The sequence below is a fragment of the Oncorhynchus nerka genome, linkage group LG13 (assembly GCF_034236695.1).
Source record: "Oncorhynchus nerka isolate Pitt River linkage group LG13, Oner_Uvic_2.0, whole genome shotgun sequence".
In the NCBI taxonomy this organism is placed as follows: Eukaryota; Metazoa; Chordata; class Actinopteri; order Salmoniformes; family Salmonidae; genus Oncorhynchus; species Oncorhynchus nerka.
In genome coordinates, this window is record NC_088408.1 from 103311404 (window position 1) to 103334699 (window position 23296).

The following is a 23296-nucleotide window of genomic DNA, read 5'->3' on the forward strand; positions in this document are numbered from 1 at the left end:
CAACAGGTGTAGTAGACCTCACAGTGAAATGCTGAATACAACAGGTGTAGTAGACCTCACAGTGAAATGCTGAATACAACAGGTGTAGTAGACCTTACAACAGTGAAATGCTGAATACAACAGGTGTAGTAGACCTTACAGTGAAATGCTGAATACAACAGGTGTAGTAGACCTCACAGTGAAATGCTGAATACAACAGGTGTAGTAGACCTTACAGTGAAATGCTGAATACAACAGGTGTAGTAGACCTTACAGTGAAATGCTGAATACAACAGGTGTAGTAGACCTCACAGTGAAATGCTGAATACAACAGGTGTAGTAGACCTTACAGTGAAATGCTGAATACAACAGGTGTAGTAGACAGTGAAATGCTGAATACAGTGAAGATCACAGTGAAATGCTGAATACAACAGGTGTAGTAGACCTTACAGTGAAATGCTGAATACAACAGGTGTAGTAGACCTTACAGTGAAATGCTGAATACAACAGGTGTAGTAGACCTTACAGTGAAATGCTGAATACAAGCCCTGAACCAACAATGCAGTTAAAAAATAAAGAATAAAAGAAAATTCAAATAAATAAAATAAAAGAATATCTATTGTGAGTTTTACCTTATGTTTTATCTTCCATGTCGTTCTGCCCGTCTGATAGGCTGTGGGATGACGGCATCATCGACCCGGCTGACACTCGTCTGGTTCTGGGAATGAGTCTCAGTGCTACACTCAATGCCCCGACACAGAGGACACGCTTCGGAGTGTTCCGGATGTAGACATCCACGGACCCACTAGAGGACAGGCTAGACATCCACGGACCCACTAGAGGACAGGCTAGACATCCACGGACCCACTAGAGGACAGGCTAGACATCCACGGACCCACTAGAGGACAGGCTAGACATCCACAGACCCACTAGAGGACAGACTGAACATCCACAGACCCACTAGAGGACAGACTGAACATCCACAGACCCACTAGAGGACAGACTGAACATCCACAGACCCACTAGAGGACAGACTAAACATCCACAGACAGACTAGTGGACAGACTGAACATCCACAGACCCACTAGAGGACAGACTAGACATCCACAGACCCACTAGAGGACAGACTGAACATCCACAGACCCACTAGAGGACAGACTGAACATCCACAGACCCACTAGAGGACAGACTGAACATCCACAGACCCACTAGAGGACAGACTGAACATCCACAGACCCACTAGAGGACAGACTGAACATCCACAGACCCACTAGAGGACAGACTGAACATCCACAGACCCACTAGAGGACAGACTGAACATCCACAGACCCACTAGAGGACAGACTGAACATCCACAGACCCACTAGAGGACAGACTGAACATCCACAGACCCACTAGAGGACAGACTCTGGAGCCAGTCTGTAGTGATACAAGGACTGTATCCTGTATGCGACGTCCCAAATGGAACCCTATTCCCTATGCACTACTACCCCATGGGCCCTGGTCAAATGTAGTGCACTACTACCCCATGGGCCCTGGTCAAATGTAGTGCACTTTAAAGGGAATAGGGAGCCATTTGGGACAATGGTGCATTTTGTAGAAACAGTATATTGCACAACCCCAGGCAGCGTTGTCAGTAGTGTGTGGTGACTGACCATAGAAGAAGATTTTGTTCTGGAAAAGCTACTAAACTGTCATCTTTGTTCAAATGTATCTGTAATCATTAATCAGTGTCAATAAGGAGACTTGTGTTAAAAGTCAAGAGATAAGTAATGGAACCTCATGTCAGAATCCTAAGTGTCCTCCTGATCACACTCCGTGCCTCTCTACTACTTCTGATAGGGTCAAACATCAGGATTCGTATCACACCTCTTCTGGGAACTGGGAGTCTCTATCTAACCAACTCTGGTTTTTGTATGTTGCTTCTATTTTCTCTAGATTTTGATTAACACTGGTGTTCACCAATTAAATTAACTGACCGCACACGGAAACCTGTGTTTTATGTTTCATTAGTTATTTACAGAAAACATTGTTTTCCCAAACCCTCCTCAAATGAATAGCTTTTAATTGTTGAGCTTTTAGAACACTTGGTAACATGATTTGAAACCGCCTGCATTGATGCTGGCCAATGTTTGGTAAACATCCATTTTAGTTGATTGAAACAGAACAGTGAAATGTTAAATGATTGTTGGATATTTATTGAAAATGGTAATGTACGTGTCACAAGGACTTCCCAGTTAGCATTGAGACATCTGGTGGTCGTTCTGACTTCTGCCACCTCAATCTCCTTCACCCTTACAGGGAACTCGGGATCATGAACCCCCCACCACAATTACAACACAGTCGTCCTTCTACACACCGTTCTTCAATATACTGTCCGTCTGTCTGTGAAACATGGCCAAATCCTTAACAGTTCTTACACTGCAGTGGTTTGGGGACACAAACTCTTACAGAGTATCTGACGTAACCAAGCTTCACGTGTAGGTATTTGCTCTTAATGAAACAACAACAGGACCGACAAAACTCTTCTTTTCCTTCAGTCACCCAGAAGGTCAGACGCCGGACACCAACCACATCAGGAATTCTCTTCAGGGATTCAACCTGAACATTCGTCGTCACCCCTGAGATTACTCCTTTGACGGGTGTCTCTACTCCGAAGTTCAAAACACAAAACGTCTGTTGTCTGGATTATTTTGAGGCTCACTGCAATCTTCCTCTGTTCTTCAGAAATACAATGACTCAAGAATAAGACCATTCCTGGTCAATCTGACTGACTCCTTTTCCAAGCGCATACTTCACAATATCACTTGCGCTATAAACACAACAAAGTCCACCTTTTACTATTAGTATGCCATGATCGTTCTCCTGCATGGTATTCCCTGCAGACTGGGACATCCACTACCATCTCTCTACTCACTCCTGCTATTTCGCCGTCGATGGAGGATGGTTTCAATTAACGTTAGTTACCACAGCCACAAAGGGATACGTTGTAAAAAATTATACAAAAAAAATCCACATTTAAGTGTTGGAGTCTTAATATAAGGTTATGAGTGTTTACGCTTAGGGTTATGTTTAAAATCAAATTTTAAGAAGGAAAAAAAATGTAGAAATAGGCGAGATTTAGCTGTGGTAACTAGTGACGACCAGGGAGGATGGTAAAACTACGAAGAACTTCCTGTTCAGGCTTCCCCGCTTCTTCTGTGGTGTTTAAGGTGCCGCCACCTACTGGCGGTTGTGACCAACACTTCTCTTCAGGTGGGTGAAGCGGATAAGGGAGCGTCATTTATTGATAGAAAGGAACCGCTACCCCCAGAGATGCAAATCATGTCTTGAATGGCAAACTGCACTCGCCCGCTGGACGTAACGCCCGCGGACAATAGCAAGAGTAGCAAAAGTACCCAATTGTCATAGTTGAGTAAAAGTAAAGATACCTTAATAGAAAATGACTCAAGTAAAAGTCACCCAGTAAAGTACTACTTGAGTAAAAGTTTTAAAAATTGGGCTCCCAAGTGGTGCAGCGGTCTAGGGCACTGCATCTCAGTGTAAGTGGTTCTTAACTGACTTGCCTAGTTAAATAAAGGTTACATACTTAAATATATATATTTATATATTTAAGTATCAAAAAGTAAATGTAATTGAGAAAATATACTACTTATCAAAAGTATAAATAGTTTCAAATTCCTTATATTAAGCAAACCAGACTGCACCATTTTCTTTATTTATTTATGGTTAGCCAGGGGCTCACTGCAAAACTCAGACAACATTTACAAACGCAGCATGTGTTTAGTGAGTCCTCCAGATCAGAGGCAGTAGGGATGACCAGGGATGTTCTCTGTTTAGTGAGTCCTCTAGATCAGAGGCGGTAGGGATGACCAGGGATGTTCTCTGTTTAGTGAGTCCTCCAGATCAGAGGCGGTAGGGATGGCCAGGGATGTTCTCTGTTTAGTGAGTCCTCCAGATCAGAGGCAGTAGGGATGACCAGGGATGTTCTCTGTTTAGTGAGTCCTCTAGATCAGAGGCGGTAGGGATGACCAGGGATGTTCTCTGTTTAGTGAGTCCACCAGATCAGAGGCAGTAGGGATGACCAGGGATGTTCTCTGTTTAGTGAGTCCACCAGATCAGAGGCAGTAGGGATGACCAGGGATGTTCTCTGTTTAGTGAATCCTCCAGATTAGAGGCAGTAGGGATGACCAGGGATGTTCTCTGTTTAGTGAGTCCTCCAGATCAGATGCAGTAGGGATGACCAGGGATGTTCTCTGTTTAGTGAGTCCACCAGATCAGAGGCAGTAGGGATGACCAGGGATGTTCTCTGTTTAGTGAGTCCTCCAGATCAGATGCAGTAGGGATGACCAGGGATGTTCTCTTGATAAGTGTGAGAATTTGACCATTTTCCTGTCCTGCTAAGCATTCAAAATGTAACAAGTACTTTTGGGTGCCAGGGAAATTGTATGGAGTAAAAAGTACATTTTCTTTAGGAATGTAGTGAAGTAAGAGTTTTCAAAATATAAATAGTAAAGTACAGATACTACTTAAGTAGTTTTTGGGAGGGTATTTTCACTAAAGTACTTTACACCACTGCAAACGGGGATATTTTTTGCTATCTGGAAACTATTATGAAGCTCAACCCGGAAGTGACGTTTTCCAGCAGTTTCCACTAGATAGCACAGTCACAAAGTCTAAAATTGGCCAAATCATAACAATGAATTAAAACAAAAATGTGCTTTTTTGTCTTCATTTACGTTTTGCGGTGTGGTTAGGTACAAAACTAGATTTGAAGAGTATATTTTCTTTAGAAAGAAATTGTGTTTCTGCCTATGTGGCTGCTGTGGTATCTAGTGACGAGCAGAGCGAAGGGAATTGTTGAAACGTTTTTTTGCGACGGAGAACGAATTCGTATTGGACAAGTTCAGCTGGTTCGGACTCCGTTTTTAAAAATTCTCTCGTTTCCTGCTTACCGAACACACACACACACAGAAGGGATTGATCAGTTCTTATACAGAACGAATACATATCAATGTAACTTGTTGTTGTGTCAATAGCCTACTGTACTATTTATGGTGAGTCGACAGCGGAATGGAGTTTCCCGAGGAGGTCCTCGCCCACATATTCTCCTACCTGTCGGTAAAAGAACGGGAAAGCGCGTCGGCAGTATGTACGAGGTGGTCGCAGTCCATGAGCCACCCGCGAGTGTGGCGGTACACTGAAATAAGGTGAGATTCAGAGTTGTACCGGTTGTACTTGTCAGTGATCACGTTGCACGCAGGGCCTGTAAACACGCCAAAATACACGACAAGGATAAGTGGTTTTGGTAACTTGGGCAGAATAAATTGATTCACTGAGGCAAAAAATGGTAGTTTAATTCAATAAGAGAAATGCTGCGAAATGGAGAGTTGAAAATAAATAGAAGAGGACCAGAACAGTAGTCTAATTATATAGAGGACCAGAACAGGAGTCTAATTATATAGAGGACCAGAACAGGAGTCTAATTATATAGAGGACCAGAACAGTAGTCTAATTATATAGAGGACCAGAACAGGAGTCTAATTATATAGAGGACCAGAACAGTAGTCTAATTATATAGAGGACCAGAACAGGAGTCTAATTATATAGAGGACCAGAACAGGAGTCTAATGTTGTAGAAGAGCGGACTAGAACAGTAGTCTTAATTATATAGAGGACCAGAACAGTAGTCTAATTATATAGAGGACCAGAACAGTAGTCTAATGTTATAGAAGAGAGGACCAGAACAGTAGTCTAATGGTGTAGAAGAGAGGACCAGAACAGTAGTCTGTTATAGAAGAGAGGACCATATATTATATATAATTTTCATGATTGATGATAATACTTTAGGGGAGGCAGGTAGCCTAGTGGTTAGAGGCAGGTAGCCTAGTGGTTAGAGGCAGGTAGCCTAGTGGTTAGAGGCAGGTAGCCTAGTGGTTAGAGGCAGGTAGCCTAGTGGTTAGAGCAGGTAGCCTAGTGGTTAGAGCGTTGGACTAGTAACCAGCAGGTAGTCTAGTGGTTAGAGGCAGGTAGCCTAGTGGTTAGAGGCAGGTAGCCTAGTGGTTAGAGGCAGGTAGCCTAGTGGTTAGAGCGTTGGACTAGTAACCAGCAGGTAGCCTAGTGGTTAGAGGCAGGTAGCCTAGTGGTTAGAGGCAGGTAGCCTAGTGGTTAGAGGCAGGTAGCCTAGTGGTTAGAGGCAGGTAGCCTAGTGGTTAGAGGCAGGTAGCCTAGTGGTTAGAGGCAGGTAGCCTAGTGGTTAGAGCGTTGGACTAGTAACCAGCAGGTAGCCTAGTGGTTAGAGCGTTGGACTAGTAACCAGCAGGTAGTCTAGTGGTTAGAGGCAGGTAGTCTAGTGGTTAGAGGCAGGTAGCCTAGTGGTTAGAGCGTTGGACTAGTAACCAGCAGGTAGTCTAGTGGTTAGAGGCAGGTAGCCTAGTGGTTAGAGGCAGGTAGCCTAGTGGTTAGAGGCAGGTAGCCTAGTGGTTAGAGGCAGGTAGCCTAGTGGTTAGAGGCAGGTAGTCTAGTGGTTAGAGGCAGGTAGCCTAGTGGTTAGAGGCAGGTAGCCTAGTGGTTAGAGGCAGGTAGCCTAGTGGTTAGAGGCAGGTAGCCTAGTGGTTAGAGGCAGGTAGTCTAGTGGTTAGAGGCAGGTAGCCTAGTGGTTAGAGCGTTGGACTAGTAACCAGCAGGTAGTCTAGTGGTTAGAGGCAGGTAGCCTAGTGGTTAGAGGCAGGTAGCCTAGTGGTTAGAGGCAGGTAGCCTAGTGGTTAGAGGCAGGTAGCCTAGTGGTTAGACTGTTGGACTAATAACCAGCAGGTAGCCTAGTGGTTAGAGTGTTGGGGCAGTAACCAGCAGGTAGCCTAGTGGTTAGAGCGTTGGACTAGTAACCAGCAGGTAGCCTAGTTGTTAGAGTGTTGGACTAGTAACCAGCAGGTAGCCTAGTGGTTAGAGTGTTGGACTAGTAACCAGCAGGTAGCCTAGTGGTTAGAGCGTTGGACTAGTAACCAGCAGGTAGTCTAGTGGTTAGAGCGTTGGACTAGTAACCAGCAGGTAGCCTAGTGGTTAGAGCGTTGGACTAGTAACCAGCAGGTAGCCTAGTGGTTAGAGTGTTGCTAGTAACCAGCAGGTAGCCTAGTGGTTAGAGGCAGGACTAGTAACCAGCAGGTAGCCTAGTGGTTAGAGCGTTGGACTAGTAACCAGCAGGTAGCCTAGTGGTTAGAGTGTTGGACTAGTAACCAGCAGGTAGCCTAGTGGTTAGAGAGTTGGACTAGTAACCAGCAGGTAACCTAGTGGTTAGAGCGTTGGACTAGTAACCAGCAGGTAGCCTAGTGGTTAGAGCGTTGGACTAGTAACCAGCAGGTAGCCTAGTGGTTAGAGTGTTGGACTAGTAACCAGCAGGTAGCCTAGTGGTTAGAGAGTTGGACTAGTAACCAGCAGGTAGCCTAGTGGTTAGAGTGTTGGACTAGTAACCAGCAGCTAGCCTAGTGGTTAGAGGCAGGTAGTTGGACTAGTAACCAGCAGGTAGCCTAGTGGTTAGAGTGTTGGACTAGTAACCAGCAGGTAGCCTAGTGGTTAGAGTGTTGGACTAGTAACCAGCAGGTAGCCTAGTGGTTAGAGTGTTGGACTAGTAACCAGTAGGTAGCCTAGTGGTTAGAGTGTTGGACTAGTAACCAGCAGGTAGCCTAGTGGTTAGAGTGTTGGACTAGTAACCAGCAGGTAGCCTAGTGGTTAGAGGCAGGTAGTCTAGTGGTTAGAGTGTTGGACTAGTAACCAGCAGGTAGCCTAGTGGTTAGAGTGTTGGACTAGTAACCAGCAGGTAGCCTAGTGGTTAGAGTGTTGGACTAGTAACCAGCAGGTAGCCTAGTGGTTAGAGGCAGGTAGCCTAGTGGTTAGAGTGTTGGACTAGTAACCAGTAGGTAGCCTAGTGGTTAGAGTGTTGGACTAATAACCAACATGTTGCTGGATCGAATCCCAGAGCTGACAAGGTACAAATCTGTCGTTCTGAACAAGGCAGTTAACCCACTGTTCCCCGGTAGGCCGTCATTGTAAATAAGAATTTGTTCTTAACTGACTTTCCTTGTTAAATAAATAAAACTAATACCTGCCAATTAAAAGAGGATGTTAGCTGTGATTTAGTGAGCCACTATACAAATTAGAGGCAGGACAATCACAAGATGGGGACCTGAAAATGGCACGTCAAGGTAACTGCACTGTTCGGGTTAAATGGAATAGAAACTAAAATCTCACAAGTGGCAAAGATCAATCGGGAGGCCGGCATCCCTCCAGAGCACAACGGCCCATCGCCTCGTTCACACAGGGTGTCCTCCACTTCACCAGAGTTCTACCCCCATTCATTTTCAAACAGGATCAATGCCCAGGGGATTGTGGGAAGGCGAGTGTGGGAACCCTGCTATTGGAGCCCTAGTAAAATTATGCAAATTGCATAATGAATGTCTACTTTGGGTAAAGTTAAATGTGGCTTTACTTGCAAACATTGTTGTGCAAATCTCTCTACCCACCATCAACCCCAACTTCTCTGCAATCCTCCACCTTTCACTTCCATTGACCTGATTTTGTCTCTGTATTCTTCAATCGTTCTCAGTAAATAAACTAGGTAGAATTACAACCCTCCCTACACCAAATGATTTACCTTTTCTAAATATTTTTAATTAGCCAGAATACAGGGTTTCGATTTGCACTTAACAATATCATGTCATAAAAATCATGTAGAAAGTCTGGTTTATGGTGCATATACCTACTGGCTTCGTTTAGAAATGGAGAGAAACTGGACAAAATCAGACAACACAGAGACACACAAGTTGTATCAAGTTGTAGAAACATCTCAAGGATGATCAATGGAAACAGGATGAACCTGAGCTCAATTTCAAGTCTCATGTAAATAAGGTATTTCTGTTTTAAATTTGATACAGCAAAAAAATTTTGCATGTCATTATGGGGTATTGTGATGTCATCAATTGTGATGTCATCAAACTGATGTTTTGTATTGTGATGTCATTATGGGGGTATTGTGATGTCATGGGGTATGTGATGGGTATTGTGATGTCATCATGGGGGCATTTGTGATGTATTGTGATGTCATTATAACCAGCAGGGGTATTGTGATGTCATCATGGGGGCATTGTGATGTCATCATGGGGGCATTGTGATGTCATCATGGGGGGTCATCATGGGGTATTGTGTGTAGATTACTGAGTTGTTTTATTTATTTAATTCATTGTAGAATAAGGCTGTAACAAAATGTGGAAAAAAGTCAATGGCTCTGAATACTTTCCGAATGCACTGTATCTAATTATAGACAAGTTGACTAACAAGTAGCCAATATGTGGGACATTATCAGTAGAAACAAAGGCCTGTCTAAAAGGCCTGTCTAAAAGGCCTGTCTAAAAGGCCTGTCTAAAAAGGCCTGTCTAAAAGGCCTTTCTAAAAGGCCTGTCTAAAAGGCCTGTCTAAAAGGCCTGTCTAAAAGGCCTGTCTAAAAGGCCTGTCTAAAAAGGCCTGTCTAAAAAGGCCTGTCTAAAAAAGGCCTGTCTAAAAGGCCTGTCTAAAAGGCCTGTCTAAAAAGGGCCTGTCAAAAAAGGCCTGTCTAAAAGGCCTGTCTAAAAACATGGTTCTGACATCCCCGATTGTACAGTGCATTTTCTGTAATAGCGGGTTTGGGTCTGGTGCCTCAGATTTCCCCTATATTCCATCTAGTCGGGCAGTTGCAGATGGGTTATTAGCAGTTGTGGGCGGGTGTGGGTGAATAAACAGCTGACCCACGCATCACTAGCATGCGTCAACCACTTTTCACCTATTGACTGATTGCTATAACAGGCGTTGTACGGTGTTCCATGATGTCAACGCCTGGGCTGAGGGAACTGTCGCCTTGGGCCTGGGCTGAGGAACGCCTTGGGACCGCTGGGCTGGACCGCTGGGCTGAGGAACGCGCCTTGGGACCGCTGGGCTGAGGAACGCGCCTTGGGACCGCTGGGCTGAGGAACGCGCCTTGGGACCGCTGGGCTGAGGAACGCGCCTTGGGACCGCTGGTCCGGCGACTACAGAAGCTGTCTGGAGTTTGACAACAGCTGATACACTTATTTATTATTATTTTAGAGTTAGTTATTTTGACACACACAAGATCTCTATCATGTCGATTGGGAATGGATCAATCGCTATAATTTGTCATCCCATAATAACTCTTAATATTCCAGATGAATAAAATAGAAACTTGGACTAAAAGACTACGTTGCTTCATTAAACTAATACTGATGTAATAAACCAGCTAATAGACCAGACTGCCCTCTGCTCTCTACAGTCTGAATCTGATATCGCACTGCAATAGATCCTGCTACTCTCTGCAGTCTGAATCTGATATCGCACTGCAATAGATCCCGCTACTCTCTGCATCTACAGGTGTGAGACCGGGGAACAGGAGGACCCTGCTCTGCAGCATTTCTCCTCTCTCCTGCCATTGGTCCGTCACCTGAAGATCAACGTCAGTTCGCTGAGCGATCCAGCCAATCGCAACGCTGCCCTGTCCGTCCTCCGCCTGGCCACCAGCGGTCCCCTGCGAACCTTGTCCCTGTCCTGTTCTGGAGGAGTCCCTCTCTTCTACTCAGGTAAACAACATCCAATCAGATCAGCTCTAATGAGAAATAAATCTGATGTGATTGGTCAAAAGACCAAAAGAACTGTCTGTCTGCCTGTTTTAAACGCAGCCTCAGTCGCTCTAGATAAAGAGCGTCTTCTGAAATCGGTGTTTGTCAACTCCGGTCCTCAGGTGCCTCCCGATAGCACACGTTGTTGTTGCCCCAAACTAACTCTCCTGATTCAACTCCGGTCCTCAGGTGCCTCCCGATAGCACACGTTGTTGTTGTCGCCCCAAACTAACTCTCCTGATTCAACTCCGGTCCTCAGGTGCCTCCCGATAGCACACGTTGTTGTTGTCGCCCCAAACTAACTCTCCTGATTCAACTCCGGTCCTCAGGTGCCTCCCGATAGCACACGTTGTTGTTGTCGCCCCAAACTAACTCTCCTGATTCAACTCCGGTCCTCAGGTGCCTCCCGATAGCACACGTTGTTGTTGTCGCCCCAAACTAACTCTCCTGATTCAACTCCGGTCCTCAGGTGCCTCCCGATAGCACACGTTGTTGTTGTCGCCCCAAACTAACTCTCCTGATTCAACTCCGGTCCTCAGGTGCCTCCCGATAGCACACGTTGTTGTTGTCGCCCAAACTAACTCTCCTGATTCAACTCCGGTCCTCAGGTGCCTCCCGATAGCACACGTTGTTGTTGTCGCCCAAACTAACTCTCCTGATTCAACTCCGGTCCTCAGGTGCCTCCCGATAGCACACGTTGTTGTTGCCCCAAACTAACTCTCCTGATTCAACTCCGGTCCTCAGGTGCCTCCCGATAGCTGATTCAACGTCCTCAGGTGTTGTTGCCCCAAACTAACTCTCCTGATTCAACTCCGGTCCTCAGGTGCCTCCCGATAGCACACGTTGTTGTTGTCGCCCCAAACTAACTCTCCTGATTCAACTCCGGTCCTCAGGTGCCTCCCGATAGCACACGTTGTTGTTGCCCCAAACTAACTCTCCTGATTCAACTCCGGTCCTCAGGTGCCTCCCGATAGCACACGTTGTTGTTGTCCCCCAAACTAACTCTCCTGATTCAACTCCGGTCCTCAGGTGCCTCCCGATAGCACACGTTGTTGTTGCCCCAAACTAACTCTCCTGATTCAACTCCGGTCCTCAGGTGCCTCCCGATAGCACACGTTGTTGTTGTCGCCCCAAACTAACTCTCCTGATTCAACTCCGGTCCTCAGGTGCCTCCCCCGATGAACTCTCCTGATTCAACGGTCCTCGTTGTTGTTGTTGCCCCAAACTAACTCTCCTGATTCAACTCCGGTCCTCAGGTGCCTCCCGATAGCACACGTTGTTGTTGCCCCAAACTAACTCTCCTGATTCAACTCCGGTCCTCAGGTGCCTCCCGATAGCTCAACTCCGTCCTCAGGTGCCTTGTTGTTGCCCCAAACTAACTCTCCTGATTCAACTCCGGTCCTCAGGTGCCTCCCGATAGCACACGTTGTTGTTGCCCCAAACTAACTCTCCTGATTCAACTCCGGTCCTCAGGTGCCTCCCGATAGCACACGTTGTTGTTGTCGCCCCAAACTAACTCTCCTGATTCAACTCCGGTCCTCAGGTGCCTCCTGATAGCACACGTTGTTGTTGTCGCCCCAAACTAACTCCCTGATTCAAGTCATCAAAGGCCTTGATGATTAGTTGACGTAGTTGAATCAGATGTTTTTTAATTTTACCTTTATTTAACCAGGCAAGTCAGTTAAGAACAAATTCTTATTTTCAATGACGGCCTAGGAACAGTGGGTTAACTGCCTTGTTCAGGGGCAGAACGACAGATTTGTACCTTGTCAGCTCGGGGATTCGAACTTGCAACCTTCCGGTTACTAGTCCAACGCTCTAACCACTAGGTTACCCTGCCGCCCTCGACCCTCATGGAAAAATGCTACTGAATCATCATCATTACCTCCTGCTTTGCTATTGAGATGTGTAATAAACCTGTTGTCATTTCAGTAGTAATGAGGGATACATTGGCATGTTTCACTACTGGTGAACACGACATCATTCTCCCTTAAGTCTACTGTGTAACTACTGAGCGTTTGGGTATCTACTACTTAATGCCCACACAATGCCCACACTATGCCCACACAATGCCCACACTATGCCCACACAATGCCCACACTATGCCCACACAATGCCCACACTATGCCCACACTATGCCCACACAATGCCCACACTATGCCCACACTATGCCCACACAATGCCCACACAATGCCCACACAATGCCCACACAATGCCTACACAATGCCTACACAATGCCTACACAATGCCCACACAATGCCCACACAATGCCTACACAATGCCCACACAATGCCTACACTATGCCTACACTATGCCCACACAATGCCCACACAATGCCCACACTATGCCACACTATGCCCACACAATGCCTACACTATGCCTACACTATGCCCACACAATGCCTACACTATGCCCACACAATGCCTACACTATGCCCACACAATGCCTACACTATGCCCACACAATGCCTACACAATGCCCACACTATGCCTACACAATGCCCACACTATGCCTACACTATGCCCACACAATGCCTACACTATGCCTACACTATGCCCACACAATGCCCACACAATGCCTACACTATGCCCACACAATACCTACACTATGCCCACACAATGCCTACACAATGCCCACACTATGCCTACACAATGCCCACACTATGCCTACTGACAAGGTAAAAATCTGTCGTTCTGCCCCTGAACAGGCAGTTAACCCACTGTTCCTAGGCCGTCATTGAAAATAAGAATTTGTTCTTAACTGGCTACAACAACAAGGAGTACTTGAGGACTTGAGTTTAGAACCACTATGCTAAATGACACTAATGTAAATGTGACTATAGGTCACGACCTGGAGGAAGGGCTGGAGGCCGCTCTCACTGCATCTCCGGAACACGTGGGAGGAGCCTTCCTCTCCCACTTGGACCTGAGGGGCGTGCCCTTCACCCTCAGCCAATCCCTGGTGAGGGTCTTGGCCCGGCAGAGCCCCAACCTGAGGAGTCTATTGGTCAACAATCAGACACTGGTGTGTAAAGTGGAGCCAGAGGCTGTGGTGGAGGTACTGGGACTGTGTCCACTTCTCAACACGCTAGGGCTGTTCTATACCAGGTACTGGGACTGTGTCCACTTCTCAACACACTAGGGCTGTTCTATACCAGGTACTGGGACTGTGTCCACTTCTCAACACACTAGGGCTGTTCTATACCAGGTACTGGGACTGTGTCCACTTCTCAACACGCTAGGGCTGTTCTATACCAGGTACTGGGACTGTGTCCACTTCTCAACACACTAGGGCTGTTCTATACCAGGTACTGGGACTGTGTCCACTTCTCAACACGCTAGGGCTGTTCTATACCAGGTACTGGGACTGTGTCCACTTCTCAACACGCTAGGGCTGTTCTATACCAGGTACTGGGACTGTGTCCACTTCTCAACACACTAGGGCTGTTCTATACCAGGTACTGGGACTGTGTCCACTTCTCAACACACTAGGGCTGTTCTATACCAGGTACTGGGACTGTGTCCACTTCTCAACACGCTAGGGCTGTTCTATACCAGGTACTGGGACTGTGTCCACTTCTCAACACGCTAGGGCTGTTCTATACCAGGTACTGGGACTGTGTCCACTTCTCAACACGCTAGGGCTGTTCTATACCAGGTACTGGGACTGTGTCCACTTCTCAACACGCTAGGGCTGTTCTATACCAGGTACTGGGACTGTGTCCACTTCTCAACACGCTAGGGCTGTTCTATACCAGGTACTGGGACTGTGTCCACTTCTCAACACACTAGGGCTGTTCTATACCAGGTACTGGGACTGTGTCCACTTCTCAACACACTAGGGCTGTTCTATACCAGGTACTGGGACTGTGTCCACTTCTCAACACACTAGGGCTGTTCTATACCAGGTACTGGGACTGTGTCCACTTCTCAACACACTAGGGCTGTTCTATACCAGGTACTGGGACTGTGTCCACTTCTCAACACACTAGGGCTGTTCTATACCAGGTACTGGGACTGTGTCCACTTCTCAACACACTAGGGCTGTTCTATACCAGGTACTGGGACTGTGTTCCAAATGGCTCCCTATTCTCAACACACTAGGGCTGTTCTATACCAGGTACTGACCAGGACTTTGTCCACTTCTCAACACACTAGGGCTGTAGACCAGAGCCCGATTCTATACCAGGTACTGGGACTGTGTCCAGAGCCCTATTCTCATAGTGCACACTAGACTTTAGACCAGAGCTGTTCTATGTAGGCACTACTTTTGACCAGGACTGTGTCCACATTAGACCAGAGCCCTATTCCCTATATAGTACACTACTTTAGACCAGAGCCCTATTCTATACCAGGCACTACTTTTGGGATTTGGGTCCACTTCTCCTCATGCTAAATTAATGAAGGATGCTTTCAACAGTTGATACCAGAAATGAAAGAGAGACCAAGTTGACGTTAATAATTGTAGCTCATTCTTCTTCTCCAGCCTGTCCCAGAAGGTGGTTCCAAATGGCTCAACGCTATTCTCCATTGAGTGTACTACTTTGCCAAACCAGAGCCCTATGGGCTGGACTGAAGCACAGACACCCGGGGTTAAAGGTCAGTTAAAGGTGACCAGAACCCTCATTTCAATAAATAATTTATTGGGAAATTTAGACAGAGCCAGGGCAATAGTATTCAACTCCTATGGTTAATGGAGTGACAATGTCTACTTTGGAGGCTATATACAGGGGGTACCAGTACAGAGTCAATGTGGAGGCTATATACAGGGTGTTACCAGAGTCCCTATTACCCTACAGAGTCAATGTGGAGGCTACTTTAGACCAGAGCCCTATTCCCTATATAGTACACTAGGCTTTAGACCAGAGCCCTATTCCCTATATAGTGCACTACTTTAGACCAGAGCCCTATTACCGGTACAGAGTCAATGTGGAGGCTATATACAGGGGTTACCGGTACAGAGTCAATGTGGAGGCTATATAGTGCAGAGTCTACTTTTAGACCAGAGTCTATTCCCTATGTAGTGTTACTACAGATTAGACCAGGGTATTACCAGAGTATTCCCTATATAGGGGTACACTACTTTAGAGTCCAGAGGCTATTACCCGGAGCAGATATGTGCACTACTTACAGAGTCATTTGGGATGCATTCTTATCCTCACAGAGTCAATTAATGAAGGATGCTTGCAAGTCATGTGGAGGCTAGTTGATCACATACAGAAATGAAAAAGGGAGACCAAGTTGATTCTAAGTTAATACAGGGGGTAGCTACATTCTGTGGAGGCTTCTCCAGCCTGTCCCAGAAGGTGGTAAAACCTGTAATATCTTATGTTTCCCAAGTCGTGGCTGAACCTCCAAGGATACAGTTGGCTGTGTTTTACTAAGACGAGGTCTATTTGTCAAAACTGCTGGTGATGTCTAATATTCCCTATTCTGGAGGACAGCTATCATAAGGGCTGGACTGAATCACAGACATCTACACTACTGTTCAATAGGTCAGTTAAATGGTGTTTTTGAAAGAAAACTCCAAAAAATCAATTTCAATAAATAAATTGAATTGGGAAATAAATAGACATTGTAAATGACTATTGTAGCTGGAAAGCTGATTGCAACGTCTATGTAGATATTCCATTGGCCCATTATCAGCAACCATCACTCCTGTGTTCCAATGTGGTTAGCTAATCTAATTTACCGTTTTAAAAGGCTAATTGATCATTAGAAAACCCTTTTGCAATTATGTTAGCACAGCTGAAAACTGTTGTTCTGATTAAAGGCAATACAACTGGCCTTCTTTAGACTAGTTGAGTATCTGGAGCATCAGCATTTGTGGGGCTATTACAGGCTCAAAATGGCCAGAAACAAATAACTTTCTTCTGAAACTCATCAGTCTATTCTTGTTCAGAAATGAAGGCTATTCCATGCAGAAATTGCCAAGAAACTGAAGAGTCAAGGCTGTGTACTACTCCCTTCACAGAACAGCACAAACGGGTTCTAACCAGAATCAAAGAGGAGGCCCCAGTACACAACTGAGCAAGAGGACAGAGTCACATTGTGTGTCTAGTTTGAGAAACAGACACCTCACAAGTCCTCAACTGGCAGCTTCATTAAATAGTACCCACAAAACACCAGTCTCAACGTCAATGTGAAGAGGCGATATACAGGGGATGCTGGCCTTCTAAACAGAGTTCCTCTGTCCGGTGTCTGTGTTCTTTTTCCCATCTTAATCTTTTCTTTTTATTGGCCAATCTGAGATATTGCTTTTCCTTTGCAACTCTGCCTAGAAGGCCAGCATCAATGTCTTCACTGTTCCTTGCTGTCCACATCACCAACAAACTAACATGGTGCAAACACACCAAGGTACACAGTCCTCCTCTGGAGATGTGGAAAGTTATACAGCTGCACCATCGAGAGCATCCTGACCTGTTGCATCACGGCCTGGTATGGCAATGTGGCATCCGACCTTAAGGCGCTACAGGGTAGTGCGTATGACCCAGTACATCATTGGGGCCAAGCTTCCTGCCATCCAGGACTTATATATTAGGCGGTGTTAGAGGAAGGCCCAAATAATTGTCAAGATACTCCAGTCACCCCAGTCATAGACTGTTCTCTCTGCTACTGCACGGCACTACAGACTAAGACTCCAGCCACCCCAGTCATAGACTGTTCTCTCTGCTACTGCACGGCACTACAGACTAAGACTCCAGCCACCCCAGTCATAGACTGTTCTCTCTGCTACTGCACGGCAAGCGGTACCGGAGCACCAAGTCTGCTTCTCACTGTTTATTATCTATGTCACTTTACCCTTACCTACATATGACCTTGACTAACCTTTACCTCTGCAAATTGACTCTGTACCAGTACCCCCTGTATATAGCCTCCACATTGACTCTGTACTGGTACCCCCTGTATATAGCCTCCACATTGACTCTGTACTGGTACCCCTGTATATAGCCTCCACATTGACTCTGTACCGGTACCCCCTGTATATAGCCTCCACATTGACTCTGTACCGGTACACCCTGTATATAGCCTCCATATTGACTCTGTACCAGTACACCCTGTATATAGCCTCCACATTGACTCTGTACCGTAATACCCTGTATATAGCCTCCACATTGACTCTGTACCGTAATACCCTGTATATAGCCTCCACATTGACTCTGTACCGTAACACCCTGTATAAAGCCTCCACATTGACTCTGTACCGTAATACCCTGTATATAGCCTCCACATTGACTCTGTACTGTAACACCCTGTATATAGCCTCCACATTGACTCTGTACCGTAATACCCTGTATATAGCCTCCACATTGACTCTGTACCGTAACACCCTGTATATAGCCTCCACATTGACTCTGTACCGTAACACCCTGTATATAGCCTCCACATTGACTCTGTACTGTAACACCCTGTATATAGCCTCCACATTGACTCTGTACCGTAATACCCTGTATATAGCCTCCACATTGACTCTGTACCGTAATACCCTGTATATAGCCTCCACATTGACTCTGTACCGTAATCTTCATCAGATGACACTCACAGGACTTCATGTTACACAATACATGTATGTTTTGTTCGATGAAGTTCATATTTAAATCCAAAAATCTCTGTTTACATTGGCGCGTTACGTTCTGTAGTTCTAAAACACCCAGTGATTTTGCAGAGAGCCACATCAATTTACAGAAATGCTCATAATAAACATTGATGCTAAAAGATACAAGTGTTATACATGGAATTAGAGATATACTTCTCCTTAATGCAACCGCTGTGTCAGATTTTTAAAAACTTTACGGAAAAAGCAAACCATGCAATAATCTGAGTGTAGCGCTCAGACACAAAAACAAGCCATACAGATACCCGCCATGTTGTGGAGTCAAGAGAAGTCAAAAATATAAATATTCACTTACCTTTTGATCTTCATCAGAATGCACTCCCAGGAATCCCAGTTCCACAATAAATGTTTGTTTCGTTCGATAAAGTCCATCATTTATGTCCAAATACCTCCTTGTTGTTCGCGCATTTAGTTCACAAATCCAAATTCATGAGGCGCGATCACTAGGTCTAGACAAAGTCCAAACGTTCTGTTACAGTCTGTAGAAACATGTCAAACGATGTATAGAATCAATCTTTAGGATGTTTTTAACATAAATCTTCAATAATGTTCCAACCGGAGAATTCGGTGAGCTACCTCTCACAGGAGCGCGCATGATCAGCTCATGCCAAACACCTGGTTGAAACAGCTGTCTTTCTCTCCCCTTTCACAGTAGAAGCCTGAAACAATGTTCTAAAGACTGTTGACATCTAGTGGAAGCCGTATGAAGTGTAATATGACCCCATAGACACTGTATATTCGATAGGCAATGACTTGAAAAACTACAAACCTCAGATTTCCCACTTCCTATTCTAGCTTTTTTCTCAGGTTTTTGCCTGCCATATGAGTTCTGTTATACTCAGACTTCATTCAAACAGTTTTAGAAACTTCAGAGTGTTTTATATCCAACTCTACTAATTATATGCATATTCTAGCTTTTAGGCCTGAGTAGCAGGCAGTTTACTCTGGGCACCTTTTTATCCAAGCTACTCAATACTGCCCCCCAGTCCCAAAGAAGTTAACAAAGAGTTGCAGTCTGTTTTGGAATAGGGGGCCAGTAACAAACCGGTCCTGAACATCTCTAAAACTAAGAGCATTGTAATTGGTACAAATCATTCCTTCAGTTCTAGACCTCAGTTGAATCTGGTAATGAATGGTGTGGCTGCTGAGCAAGTTGAGGAGACTAAATGACTTGCCGTTACCTTAGATTGTAAACTGCCACAGTCAATGGTTGTAAAGTTGGGGAGAGGTCTGTCCATAATATAGATGTTCTGCTTTTTTGACACCACACTCAAAAAAGCAGGTTCTGCAGGCTCTAGTTTTGTCTAATCTTGATTATTGTCCAGTCATGTGGTCCAGTGCTGCAAGGAAAGACCTAGTTAAGCTGCAGCTGGTCCAGAACAGAGCGGCATGTTTTGCTCTTCATTGTAATCAGAGGGCTGATATAAATACTATGCATGGCTAAGAGTTGAGGAAAGACTGACTGCATAATGTCTTCTTTTTAGAAGAAACGTGTTGAAAATCCCAAATGGTTTGCGTAGTCAACTTACACACAGCTCTGACACACACTTACCCCACCAGACATGCCACCAGGGGTCTTTTCATAGTCAACTTACACACAGCTCTGACACACACTTACCCCACCAGACATGCCACCAGCTTTTCTGACACACAGCTCTGACACACACACTTACCCCACCAGACCACCAGGGGTCTTTTCATAGTCAACTTACACACAGCTCTGACACACACTTACCCCACCAGACATGCCACCAGGGGTCTTTTCATAGTCAACTTACACACAGCTCTGACACACACTTACCCCACCAGACATGCCACCAGGGGTCTTTTCATAGTCAACTTACACACAGCTCTGACACACACTTACCCCACCAGACATGCCACCAGGGGTCTTTTCATAGTCAACTTACACACAGCTCTGACACACACTTACCCCACCAGACATGCCACCAGGGGTCTTTGCATAGTCAACTTACACACAGCTCTGACACACACTTACCCCACCAGACATGCCACCAGGGGTCTTTGCATAGTCAACTTACACACAGCTCTGACACACACTTACCCCACCAGACATGCCACCAGGGGTCTTTTCACAGTCCCCAAATCCAGAACTTCAAGAAAGCGTACACTATTATATAGAGCCCTTATTGCACGGAACTTCCTTCTTTCTCATATCGCTCAAATAAACAGCAAACCTGGTTTCATAAAAACAGATAAAGCAACGCCTCTCGGCACAACGCCTCTCGGCACAACGCCTCTCGGCACAACGCCTCTCGGCACAACGCCTCTCGGCACAACGTCTCGCGGCACAACGTCTCGCGGTACAACGCCTCGCGGCACAACGCCTCTCGGCACAACGCCTGCACAACGCCTCGCGGCACAACGCCTCTCGGCACAACGTCTCGCGGCACAACGTCTCGCGGTACAACGCCTCACGGTACAACGCCTCGCGGCACAACGCCTCTCGGCACAACGCCTCTCGGCACAACGCCTCTCGGCACAACGCCTCGCGGCACAACGCACAACGCCTCTCGGCACAACGCCTCTCGGCACAACGCCTCGCGGCACAACGCCTCGCGGCACAACGCCTCGCGGCACATCGCCTCGCGGCACAACGCCTCGCTGCACATCGCCTCGCGGCACAACACTCGCCAAAAGACTCTCAGACCATGAGAAACAAGATTCTCTGGTTTGATGAAACCAAGATTGTACTCTTTGGCCTGAATGCCAAGTGACACGTCTGGAGGAAACCTAGCACCATCCCTACGGTTAAGCATGGTGGTGGCAGCATCATGCTGCGGGTAATGTTTTTCAGCAGTCGGGACTGAGAGACTAGTCAGGATCGAGGGAAAGATGAATGGAGAAAAGTACAGAGAGATCCATGATGAAAGACCTGCTCCAGAGTGCTCAGGACCTCAAACTGAGGCAAAGGTTCACTTTCCAACAGGACAACGAACCTAAGCACACAGCCAAGATGACGCAGGAGTGGCTTCGGGACAAGTCTCTGAATGTCCTTGAGTGGCCCAGCCAGAGCCCGGACTGGGACCTGAAAATAGCTGTGCAGTGACGCTCTCCATCCAACCTGACAGACTTTGAGAGGATCTGCAGAAAAGAATAGGAGAAACTCCCCAAATACAGGTGTGACAAGCTTGTAGCGTCATACCCAAGAAGACTCAAGGTTGTAATCGCTGCCAAAGGTGCTTCAACAAAGTACTTAGTAAAGGGTCTGAATACTTATGTAAATGTCATATTTCGTTTTTTTAAAATGTTTTTTTTATACATTTGCAAAAATATCTTGTCAATATGAGGTATTGTGTGTATAGGTTGATGAGGGGGAAAAAAGCATAGAATTATTTTAGAATAAGGCTGTAACGTAACAAAATGTGGAAAAATTCAAGGGGTCTGAATACTTTTGAATGCCCTGTATGTTATGTTCTATTAATGTGTGTACTATGTTGTATTAATGTCTAATGGTGTATTAATGTCTAATAATGGTGTATTAATGTCTAATAATGGTGTATTAATGTCTAATAATGGTGTATTAATGTCTAATAATGGTGTATTCATGTCTAATAAAGGTGTATTCATGTCTAATACAGGTGTATTCATGTCTAATAAAGGTGTATTCATGTCTAATGTTATATTAATGTCTAAATGTTCTATTAATGTCTAATATGTTGTAATAATGTGTATGTATTAATGTTATGTTAATGTGTAATATGTTGTAGTATTATACGTATTAATGTGTAATATATTGTAGTACTGTGTTGTAGTACTGTGTAATGTTATAGTACTATGTTGTAGTAATGTGTAATATGTTGTAGTATTATACGTATTAATGTGTAATATATTGTAGTACTGTGTTGTAGTACTGTGTAATGTTATAGTACTATGTTGTAGTAATGTGTAATATGTTGTAGTAATATACGTATTAATGTGTAATATGTTGTAGTACTATGTGTAATATGTTGTAGTACTATGTGTAATGTTGTAGTACTATGTTGTAGTAATATGTGTATTAATGTGTAATGTTGTAGTAGTATGTGTAATAGGTGTATTAATGTGTACTATGTTGTATTAATGTGTAATATGTTGTAGTACTATGTGTAATATGTTGTAGTACTATGTATTACTGTGTGTATATGTTGTAGTACTGTGTGTAATATGTTGTAGTAATATGTGTAATATGTTGTAGTAATATGTTGTAGTAATATGTTGTAGTACTGTGTGTAATATGTTGTAGTACTATGTATTAATGTGTGATATGTTGTAGTACTATGTGTAATATGTTGTAGTACTATCTTGTAGTACTATGTGTATTAATGTGTAGTATGTTGTAGTAATATGTGTAATATGTTGTAGTACTATCTTGTAGTACTATGTGTATTAATGTGTAGTATGTTGTAGTAATATGTGTAATATTTTCCAGGTAAGCCTGATATTGGACCACACTCTTCCCATGGATCATTTCAGCTCCGTATTGCAGCCCAGCGTTCCTCTGCAGCACCTGGAACTCCTCACATTTACTGACCTGGTCCAGCAGACACACCTGGTCACCCAGAGCTACAGCCACGCCCTGGAGACAATCATACTGCAGACCACCTCGTCTCCAGAGCTGGACTCCGCCCTGCGCTCCCTGGCCGCAGCCTGCAGCCTCCTCAGAGAGGTCCACTGTTACTGTGTGGTGTCGTGTGATGTCATCAGGGCCTTTAAAGACGGCTGCCCTCGCCTGTGGAGATACACACTGAAGACACGCAAAGAGCCACACCCCTGGAGATGCACTGTTATTAAATGACAACCAATCACACGCCTGGAGATGCACTGTTATTAAATGACAACCAATCACACCCCTGGAGATGCACTGTTATTAAATGACAACCAATCACACGCCTGGAGATGCACTGTTATTAAATGACAACCAATCACACACCTGGAGATGCACTGTTATTAAATGACAACCAATCACACACCTGAAGATACACTGTTATTATGTTACATCATGTTATTATAATCAGACATGTTACACCAGACTGTTATTATAATAA

The 23296-nt window shown here is 45.1% G+C and overlaps 2 protein-coding genes across 2 annotated transcripts in view; both read left to right on the plus strand.

The window, feature by feature from the left end:
- mccc2 (methylcrotonyl-CoA carboxylase subunit 2) overlaps positions 1–1970 on the plus strand; it is a 40976-nt gene extending 39006 nt beyond the window's left edge. The window contains exon 17 of the mRNA XM_065026932.1: positions 652–1970. Coding sequence (XP_064883004.1) covers positions 652–769 — 118 coding nt within the window. The 3' untranslated portion in view covers positions 770–1970. The remainder of the gene's footprint in view (positions 1–651) is intronic.
- A 2704-nt stretch (positions 1971–4674) lies between these two features.
- On the plus strand, positions 4675–23218 carry fbxl8 (F-box and leucine-rich repeat protein 8). Its single transcript, XM_065027025.1, has 5 exons — positions 4675–5189; positions 10390–10595; positions 13477–13774; positions 15120–15243; positions 22681–23218. The coding sequence occupies exons 1-5, from the start codon at positions 5053–5055 to the stop codon at positions 23044–23046; spliced, it is 1131 nt and encodes a 376-aa protein (XP_064883097.1). The 5' UTR covers positions 4675–5052; the 3' UTR covers positions 23047–23218.
- Positions 23219–23296: the final 78 nt, after the last annotated feature.